An 11,174-nucleotide genomic window follows, 5' to 3' on the forward strand; every position below is an offset into this window, starting at 1 on the left:
GGGGGTGGGGGTGAGAGAGTAGTCCATCAGCAGCATGTGTGTTACTGTGTGTGTATAGTGGGGAGGAAACAAAGCAAAGTGCACTGTGGCACAAAGTGCTCCCCATGGGCAAAAATGTGCCTTTGGTGACAATTAGTAGGCTACATGTTGCACATCAAATCAAAAGGCCATGCAATAAATTGATTTATTTATACTATATTTCATTCATAATTTATCAGACTGGAGCTGCAAATGTGTGAAAACTGTAAATGACTCTCATTCATCAGGTATAAGATTCACCTAACTCTATCCCGAATGCATAGTTAAAAAGGATATATTCAAATTCACATGTGCAGTATATTATTGAACAGTTGGACTTCAGTTGTATTTGAAAGTTACAATGGAGAAGGACAAAATCCTTGGAGTAACCTGTTGTCTGAAAATGTAATCAATTACCAAAGTGTAAAAAAACAATAGATCTGCCAAACATTAGGAACCTGTAAAGGCTATGTCCTGAAAGTCCTATAAGTGAAAATATAAAGCTTTGGCTCAAGTATAGACTCTGTGTCAGATTACCTTTAGGACTGTAGCTGTACTAAGGAGCAACTAAATAGTCCTCATTTGTAAATTAGGACCCCATTAAGACATGTAAGCAAGAGTGAAGACTTTATACTTGCTGTTACTTTGTTAAACTGCACCATATAAGCAAAAAACATGAAAAAAAACATGTGTCTGGCTGATATTTCACTGATTTTATTCCCCGAAACTAAATAATTACAGATTGTTATCAAAATATTTTACAGAATAGGCCCGGGGCAATCATGCACAATCATTCTCCACTAAAATCTGTGCAATGCATTTTCTATCCACTAGAGGGAGTGATGGAGCTTGTAAATACTGACTAAAAAAATATAGGGCTGGTTGCAACTACATGACTCTGAGTGCAGATCATCCCTACACCTGCTCCTGACAGTAAGACAACATGAGTCAAACACCAAACAAAAAACATAATAACACCAGGAAGTAAGAATGAGGGGCCATAATGCTCTACTAATCTGTGTTTGTCACATTAAACTGGAGTGTATGTAGGTCTGTGAGTGTGTCCTCACTTACCTCCTCCAGCTGACTGTGGACATGCTGCACGATCAAGTCAATGGCCACCATGTTGCCACCACCTGACAGAAACAAAACAAAACAGAACAAAAACAAAACAAAACAAAACAAAACAAAACAGAAAACAACAGTTGCATTATGTTAAGTTGCAATCATGGAAGTTTGAAAACATACAATGACTGAATTAATTTTGTTAAACAGCAGTAAACTAGAAAAAAATTGTAACTAAATTCCAAACACAACACACTTGAATGAAGTAGCTGTACTACTGCACTGTATAGTGAAATTAAAGACCTAGTAGTATGATAGACGTACTACTTGTAAAATCTAACCACTATGTACAGTACATAAATATGTGTGTGAGTGTTTACGCACCACGTGGCACCACAATATCAGCCAGGCGCATGGTGGGCTCAATGTACTGCTCGAACGCTGGCTTGACAAACTTGTTGTATTGTTTGATGACTCCCTCAATTTCTCGTCCCCTCTCAGAAATGTCCCTCCTCAACCGGCGCACCAGCCGGATGTCCGAGTCTGTGTCCACAAAAAGCTTCATGTCCAGCAACTGACAGGAGTACATGCAACAGAGACATAAAGCTTTTTAACATTTCACACAAAGAAATTTTTTATTTACATTTAAATCAGGGATTGTACATTTAAAAGACATTCAAAGCTTGTTTTTGCATAGACAATACTAGCTGCACGCTTGACCACGTGCACAGATAACAATAAATCTGACACCAGCAACTTCCAGTGACCAGCTGACCATGTTAGGAGACAATAACTTCGCCTCACCTGCAAGAGCTCTTTATCTGCAAAGGCCATGATTCCCTCAAAGATGATAACACTGGCTCCATATACAGTTTTCTGTGGTGGGCACACGTGTATTTAGTATTACAGTACAACGTACATAGAAACAACAGACAACAGTACGTGAACCTAAAGACATTAAACACCTTAGTATATTGCAACAATCATTATGATCAACCATAACTGACAGGTTCCACTGATGAAAGAATATTAAAATGTAGTCAATGGACATTAAAATATAAAAACAAGTAGAGAGAAATCACAATTGAAGGAGATTTGCCAGTGACCATCTGTAGCAGCAGATTTGTGATGTGACTCTAAACCTCTAGTGAGGGACAGTAAAACCCTCTTAGGTAATCGAGAAACTGAGATTATATGCAGTAACTTATTAATTTACAAAGTGCATTACCATATGTTTGAATGTGTGCTTTCAACCTTACCCACTCCTTATGTCTCCCATGAGTTGTAAAATCATACACCGGGATTTTCACACTCTTTCCCTTTTTGAGTTTGCGCAGGATATGTTTCAGCAAATCAAAGTCGAAAGCATCAGGGTGGTCAAAGTTATAGTCATTACTGGCAGCCAGAATCTGTTCCTCTGGGGTCAGGACCTAAGGACAACAACCGCAACAATTTTGGAATAACTTTACAGCAACCATGGCCTTTGCTTAGACACACATATTAACATTAGCATATCAAGAACCACAAAAGACTGATGAAACATTTCATAAATGTGTTATAATAAAACAATCATACATACTCAAATAATGGTTTGCTACATAAATCACATAAGCTTATGTAAAAACACTTAAAGACACAGATCACGGTTCAAGAGCAGTTGAAGTTAGGAGACCTAAATTTAGGAGAACATCATGCGCCACTGTGACGTCTGTACCAGGTGGTGTGTGTGTGTGTGTGTGTGTGTGTGTGTGTGTGTGTGTGTGTGTGTGTGCGCACGTGCGTGCGTGTGTGCCCTTAGGGTAGTCGAGCATTAAAACCCCAGACCTGGTATGTGGCAGTTTCAGAACAGCAACACTCCCTTCTCAAGTTAACTGATTACACACTTAATATGATAAACCAGTGTAACAAGCTCTCAGGGGGCTGCGAGCAAACATGAGGCAACCCTTCTTCTTTCCAACACAAGAACAGAAACTATGGATTTAAAAAGAGACAAATTCCATATGAAATGTTTTGGATGCCGACCTATGGTAATGCAGTGTGCAAACTGGCACTTGCTGAGGGCTTAAGTACCACTGGTCACTGGTAGATCCCTCCTACTCTGAACAGTCTGAATCGCCGCCGTCAGATTGTGACAGGATTACATAACAAGAGAGTGGGTGGAGGCATAGAGGGGCATGAATGACGGCTCTTGCTTGATTGCTCTCCCCCACTCTTTTTTTTTCTCCCCAATTCACTCAACACTGTGGCTTTCTTTCGACTCATCTGCTTCTAATATTTTATCCTTTCTGTCTCCTTTCTCGTCGCTGACTCATCTTATCTTCATTTTCCCTCTGGAATTCAAAGTGAATCCTATTTTCTTTCTTTACTCTGTCTTTTGCACTCAGTCTCACTCTTTCCTACCCTTCCTTCAGGCCACTGGGGGAGTTAGTAGTCATACAAGACACAGATCAAGCAATCATGAAAGATTTTGAAAGTTATTTCTTACACTCATCTGATGTCAAGACTAGACTTTAACCTCTAGAGTCTAAAAGCATTTGGAATGATGTAAAGACATGCACAGACATGTCAAAATTCAGACAGGTGTAGGGCTGCGTGCAAATTGCACAGACCATCAAGACATACCACACATACTACACACATGCACACCTTGTAGAAAGAGTCCATGGAGAGTAGTACAACCCATGGAACATCTAGAGCTTCAATGATTTTCCTGGCTACGGTTGTCTTTCCTGAAGCGCTGCCCCCACACAGACCTGTGACAGAGTATTGACATAAAAACATTACGTAATGTGTGCATTCATGTTTAATTGCAAAAGCGTAATTTTTATTTTTCTGGTGGGAACGTACTAGCGCTAGCTTGGCAGGACACCCTGTTATGTGCATGTTGAAGTTGCTTTAGGCAACTATTTGCATGCATAGAGGCAGGTAGAAACAGAGACTGTGGCTTTCTTTGAGACAAACATTCCCATTAACAGGTGAAGGTATTTTCAGAAACTCCTATTCTCTTGCACAAAACACACTCCAATTTCCAACACCTCTCAGTAGCAAAGCAGAGTCACATTTAACTCATTCAAAATATCAATAATGACACTGAATGAGCTTGTCAATATCCATTAGCAGGATATAAAGTGCCTATTTCTGTAAAAGACACCTCTTTATCTGCTTATACACAAGTCAGTTAACTTTGTTTCCAACAGATAAATATTCCTGTAACAAACTGATACTCAATTCCTTAGATTTAGACTTGGTACTTGATCTAGTCCAGGGATACTTTTTCCTTCAGGTTTGAAAGCTCACTCTTAAAAAGATGTATTGGCACTGTAAGTTTATTTGTATTCTGGTGTATGACACTGAAAAATATATAGAACATACATAATAATAATAATTCAACAACATAGAAGGAAAAAAGTGTTGTCAGTGTTGTGACATTGTGTTGGTCATATCTTTTCCAGGTCTCCTACCAATGACGAAGGCCTCTTTGGACTGTGTTCCATGTTCGTTGTACCAGGGTGGGCGTCCAGCGGTGTAGATGGTTCGCTTGGAGGTGCGTAGGAGAGGAGGCTCAGACTTACACTGGCTAGTGGTTCTTTTCCTGGGTGACAGGCCTGTGCTTACTGAGGGGAGAAGCCGATCCAGTGATCCCTCACCATCTCCACTGTAAAGCAACAAACGCACACATAGAGCACACATCACTGACTGGAGAAAAGAAATAAACATTTATTTGTTTATTTTTTTGCCTTTTGTTGGTTTACATTTTAAAGACTGGACTTGCATATAACTCTGTATACCTTTAAAAGAAAGCAATTTCTTGTCAGTTTCTTTTTGTCAAGGCTTAAGCTAAAGCACCATCATTATGAGCAACTATATCTTCATTAGTGACACTAATGACACTAATTTAGTGTCATTGTGTAAAAAGTCGCATTTGAACAGTGGTGTTAAACAGGTAACAACGCACAAATGTATTTAATAGGATCATCAAGATCAACATGATCATCTTTAGTAAAAGAAAAGCTCCTCCGTGTTAAAGCTCCCAGCTAGACTGTTTGATTGTCCTTTCAGTAAGTGATGCATGTTTGCCAAACACGCACAGACAGACGTCAGTTTGGATGTATAACTGTGGGATCGAAATCAAATGGACTTTAAAGAAAGGTTAACCAGTTAACTGACATTGAACAAGACTAGACTAGACAAGACAAGACCAGACAAGACTGCAAGTGTTGCGTTACCCCGTCATAGGTTAATGTGATTTTCTACACTTCCAACTGTTGATTTCAGTATTGTAGAGTATAACTGCCTCAGGTACCAAAATACACTATATGTTGATGAATATGATCTTTTCTGCAGTTGTGCATCCACTATGCTGAGGGTGTTGTCAGTGAAGACAATCGTAATGATGTGTTATCACAGGTCCACATTAACAAATGACAACAAGCTCATTCAAAACAGGTATGAGGCTGAGTGAATTTGCATAGACTATTCTAATCAAACATGATTTTCATTCTGCATGATGCAATAACAATACTGATGACCAAATTTCTACTGTATGAGGTTTGTGCAATACTTAATGCAATTGTCTTGTATATCAACACCGAAAGAATTGCAAGTGCAGACTTTTGTAATGGCTTTTCAACTTTTTAACAGTATAGTTACTAATTGGTCCACCCAGAGACCATGAGTTCAGTTTAGTGACATTAAAAGAGGGATGTGAAGAAGAATGCACATTAACATTCAGTCAATGGTTGTGGCTAATCATGATTCAGAGCAGAGAACAACATTATAAAGAACTGGTCAACCACATTGCTGAATAAACCATCTGGAACTCAACTTCCTCAGGAAAACACTCACTTAAAAAAAGGCTCTCTCTGAAAATTTGTGAAAAAAGTGTTCTCTTAAAAACACTCTCTTAAAAAGGCTGGTCTAACCAAGTCTGAGGCATCTGTGGTGCATTATCTATACAAAATGTTATCGTCCATAGAAAAAAATTCTTGCATCTCAACGATGAAGCAATCACTTTTAATTCACTGATGTTGCAAATATTAAGTTGCACAAGGAATATCACCAAGAAGCATCACCAAAACAAATGCTGCCTTAGTTGTATTACAAACACACGTTTCTCTGAGTGATAAGGCTCACCAGGTAACGGTAGCTTGCAACACTTACTTTAGTATCCGAGATATCCACACTTCACCCAATGAGGACTGTAAAAATCCAGATGCCATAACTATAGGAGGCTGTGTATGAGAGCAGTCAAAGATGTTCCTCTGTATATTTCTTTGTTTTGCAGTCAACCCTTGGCTCACACATCTTTTTATAGGCCATACACCTCCCCAGGTGTCAGGAGGTTGGAAGTGAAGCAAACAAGAGAGGGCAAAGATTTATCTTATCACACCAGGGTTACCTGAACTTGTATGGAGCAAGGGAGTGAACTGAAACTGAGAGAGGACATCGACCACAGGTGAGGCATAGCACACTCCAGCATAGCACACCCCAACTGGGTTATCAGTTAAAACCAAACCAGGGTGCCATAAAAGATAAGCCTAGTTTATTATGCTGAATCATGCCCTTGTTCACTGGTTACAGTAACAGTGCACGGTGCTCCTAAACATTACATTACATACGCTGATCTATAAATGCACCATTGTGAAAAGCAAAGGTTGACATGAGGTCATAGTGCAGGGTACCTGAGGCCAGACTATAAGATTCTTATAGAGCAGACATGGGGACCATCTAAGCCCTACACTCAGCAGTGATCAAGGACAGTAATAGTTGTAAATAACACACAGGGTCAAACACTATCTTACACTATGTGCTGCTTCTTTTTCCCCTCCTTAGAAAAACCCTGTTAAAGACTGTTTGGCTATGCGGAGCGTGACATAAATGCAGTTGCTAGGTTTTAATTACAATTTGGATTGTATTGTTAATTTGTGCAACAGAATTGTTAAAATGATAATATGATATGATCAGATCATCGCATAATGATTCCACTTAAACTTTGGGAGTCAGCACAAAAGCACTATTGCAGTCGCTCACATCAAACTGGTGCTAATAACTGACAGATGCAAACTTTCCCAAAGCATGTCAACAATAACCTTATGACTATACTCAAGAGAGCTAAAAGACTGGAGTTGTCACTCCTGTTTATCCAGATTTTGAAGAGAGAAGCTCAGACACTTAAATTCACTCGGCAGAACACTCAATCGTTTAGTACACCTAATGATACTAGAATTGAAGGAAAAAGACATAATATATAGATAAATACACTTACCTGCCATCAGATATGAGAGTCCAACAGCCAGATATTCTAGCTCCTGAGTAAGTCGGTAGATAGCTCATGCCTTGAGACAATATAATTACGGCTTCCACTTTGTGTACTCTGCGAGTTTTATCTTGATCTTATATTTTTGCCTTAGTGTATATACACACTCAAGCACAATAAAGCAGTAAACAGCATTGCACTCTGGTACAACACATCCAGAGAGATAGAGGGAGGGCAATATAAAGGGGAGTCAACTTTGATAAGAAACAAAACTTTAAACATCTGTTTAGCTTTCTGTTTCTTCCATTCAGTGGAGCAGTAGAGAGACAGAGGGAGAAGGCACTTCAGCTTGGTAGACAGAGCGCATTCGAAGTGAAACTACAGCACAGCTTTTCCCTCCTCTTTCACTTGCTCTTCCCTCCTCCCCTCATTCGTCCAGCCAACAAATGTAAGAGGATAACCTACCCTCCAGATTATGTTCATTAGGTGGTATTAATAGCATCAGGTTAGAGCTAGACCTTCCCACTCCTGGCACACACACACGTACGCATACACATAAACACACACATACACATGCCAAGCTTGGGTCATCTGTCTTTGACAGTTAGTGTCGCAATATGTGGCTGGAGGTGAAAGAGGAACCAGAAGGGAGCGACAGAGACACGAAAAAATAAACTGGGGAAAAAAGAAAAAGTGTGAAAAAAACAGTAGGAATAGACAAACATACTGCATTTATATTCCTCTGTTATTGATGCAGTTGACCGAATTCACAACAGAGATGCTTCAGGCTGTGTTGGGGAGGTGAAGAGAAGGAGAAATGGAGAGGGGAGAGAGGGAGAAGGCGACAGAGGGAAAGGGGAGGTGATGTGCTTTTTTCCCTGCAGGGACTCGCCATGTCTCTGTGTACCTTACACCAGAGTCTGGAGACGTCAGCACAACAGCAAACACACACACACACACACACACACAAAAACTTCACCCACAGGGAATAAACAGCATGATGAAACCCAACACTACCTCTACTGCTCTATCAGCTGACAGTCTGCGGAATAGCCCTGGGCACATACAGTACAACGAACAAACACACATGCGCAGATACATGCATGCACGCACGCGCGCGCGCGCGCACACACACACACACACACACACACACACACACACACACACACACACACACACACACTCCTCCTGGGCCACAACTTGTAGAGACAAACAAATCATTGTACTCAGAGATCAGGGGAGACGGACTAATTCTTTTCCAGTGCAACAAAAACAAATCCTAGGACTGCACAGGCCACAGTTTAAGAACCTTACTGCTTAGAGAAGACACGATTTAAACCAACATTTAGAGAGTTTCCAAATATTTAGATTTTGGACTTGACAAGACACCATTTCTGCTGCTTCCTTGTTATGGATAAACATGAGGGAATTCAATATTTTTCTCTAAACGTCACGGTAGTTTTGGGACTTTGGGACTGCAGTCAGAAGGCAGCTGCTAAACAAGAAAGCCACATGGAAACAAGAAGCCTGAACTAGTTGCTATGCCAAACATTCAGCTATCCCCCTATAGCTACAGAGACTCACAGCAGAGTTATGGGCCCCCAGCGGTAGTAAAACTGAAATATTAAAACTATTTATTAAGCACATCATATACTGTGGAACAAACTCTTATGACTCATTTAAATTTCAATAATTTAATAATTAAAGAAAATCAATGTCTAAAGTGAAAAATGGAAGTCACATTTCACAGAAGCCAGGTGTAACATCTTTCAACATGACCCAAATTCCAAATGTATATTCTAATCTGTTTCAGAAACTAGGACAGACTTATGTAAGTAGGCATATATATTCTGTACATAAGGTGGACTATATAACTGAAATCCTTGTCCAATACAGTGCAATTCAATATCATAAACCTGCAGCTGAATCTTATACTGTTTAATTTAAATGTAATTCACCTGTTAATTTTTGAGGTCAGGGTTATTTCCCACTTTTTGCAGTAATCAATCCGACATATTTATGTCAACAATGCCTTACCAGGTTAAATGTGACCATATGAGTATAACTTACATGCTTGTGATACGGTTTAATAAACAGGAATAAACCCTCAGTGGATTGGCTAATGCAGTAACACCCTCTTGTGGCTCAGTAAGGTACCAGGTTGTAGGCTGGTTTTATTGTAGGTGGATACAGAAAGCTGACTAATTGGACGAATGACAGCATGACATGTGTATGCAAATTCACCTACAGTGTTAGTCACCTAATTCAAATATGATTATTACCTGTAGCCCTTATATTGCCTTTGAGATGATTGGTCTGTCGGACATAGCACGTACTCATGCTGCAGTGCCAGCGCAAAAACACATGCCATGTTTCTCTCATATGCTAAATGAAAGCTGCCTCTTGCTTCACCTACTTTGCGTTATTCAGCTTTAACCGTCACGTTGCAGTTACCGCACACGTTAAGGCACATTAGCATATTTTCCATATAATGCTAGCTGCGTGTTTTTGAATATTCTTGTGCTTTCCTACTTTGAGAGGATGACAGAGAAGTTATGTTAGGTGGGTTCCTCGTGTAAAATATGACAACTGTTATAACCAAGTGAGAGAGTGGACAAAACGACGGGCTGAGAGTATTTCCGAGTTAACATCTACATCTACAAACTAACAATTACACTGTGCGTCACGTTACTTGTATGTAAGTTACAGTGACTGTACCCATTCAGGCACACAATGTGACAGCTCGATTTTCCTTAAAATATTTCATTCAACTGCCAGTGGACGTTTTTTAAAAAGTCGCCCTATAATCGTTATGTCGTTTCAAACTTTTCTGAATAAAACCCACAAGTCCTGACTGTATTACCTGTTCGATACAGAGGGAGTTTTCTCTTCGTTCTCCATCTTAGAGGGCCTGTCTTCCCTGCTAACGTCAGACATGCTTCTCTCTGTTGTTGAAGATTGGTGTTGAGAGTACAGTTAGCTCTCAGGCATCATGGGATTTGTAGGCGTATCGCATTACGACATCTCATGCTTTCGTCAACATCAGGAACTGAGATGGACTTCATACCCCAGAATGTAGCTGTTCCTTTTTCTCCCCCGATCAACAGCCAGTAGCATTGTACGATATCGCAATCATTCAGGGGCTTTCCAAAAGCTGGAAGTATTCAACTGGCCACGATTTTGAATCTGAAAATGCTTTTTTATTTATCATTTTAGTGTCATTTCATTGCATACTAACGTTTTATTTTGATTGTGATTCAGGTGTACATCATAACATAACATATATCATGAAAATATTTCAATGACTTTAAGATACAATCCTCTCAAAGGTCAGTTACAACTAAACGAGGGCATTTAAACATAAACATATTTACCTGGCTATGTTTCAAATTGTAATTTTGTGTCTGAATTGTAATGAATCCTACATTACAATGATAAAAACCTTTAATAAAATGTGAAATATCTCATGCATTCTTAACACTGGGAAGGACCCATTTTAGAAATGAACATTTTCCCACACACTCATTTTGAAATCTTAGCATGAAAATCACAGGTGTAGCCATATACTGTGGGTGTAGCTAATCAATGTGACCCATTTCCATTTACAGTACTGAGCAAAAGATTCTTAACTATTATGTTATACTATATAGGAGGCACATGATAGTAAGCAAGTAAGTAAAGTTTATTCATATAGGTAGGTTCTGCAACAGAAGGCATGGGCCCCAGAGGCTTTACACAAAGAGACAGAAGACACTGAGACAGCCTAAATCCACAGAACTGTGGCAAGTTCTCCTAGATGCTGGGAACAACCTACCTGTCCCAGTACCTTGTGTGT

General features: G+C 39.7%; 1 protein-coding gene across 5 annotated transcripts in view; it reads right to left on the minus strand.

Moving 5' to 3' along the window:
• Positions 1-10,330, minus strand: part of uckl1b (uridine-cytidine kinase 1-like 1b) — a 15,944-nt gene extending 5,614 nt beyond the window's left edge. For 2 of the 5 annotated variants that reach the window (XM_023425071.2, XM_023425072.2), the window contains exons 1-7: positions 10,203-10,330; positions 4,545-4,738; positions 3,730-3,836; positions 2,343-2,513; positions 1,888-1,959; positions 1,468-1,657; positions 1,093-1,154 (exon numbers count right to left, since the gene is read on the minus strand). In XM_023425071.2, the coding sequence (XP_023280839.1) occupies positions 1,093-1,154; positions 1,468-1,657; positions 1,888-1,959; positions 2,343-2,513; positions 3,730-3,836; positions 4,545-4,738; positions 10,203-10,276 (870 nt within the window). In that variant the 5' untranslated portion in view covers positions 10,277-10,330. Of the gene's footprint in view, positions 1-1,092; positions 1,155-1,467; positions 1,658-1,887; positions 1,960-2,342; positions 2,514-3,729; positions 3,837-4,544; positions 4,739-6,243; positions 6,536-7,348; positions 8,202-10,202 lie in introns of those variants that run through there. The other 3 variants (XM_023425073.2, XM_023425074.2, XM_023425075.2) reach the window with 2 other exon arrangements.
• Between the last annotated feature and the right edge of the window lie 844 nt (positions 10,331-11,174).

The sequence above is a fragment of the Seriola lalandi genome, unplaced genomic scaffold (genome assembly GCF_002814215.2).
Source record: "Seriola lalandi dorsalis isolate HSWRI2012SDOR001 ecotype SW California unplaced genomic scaffold, Sedor1 jcf7180002054767, whole genome shotgun sequence".
Taxonomy (NCBI): Eukaryota; Metazoa; Chordata; class Actinopteri; order Carangiformes; family Carangidae; genus Seriola; species Seriola lalandi.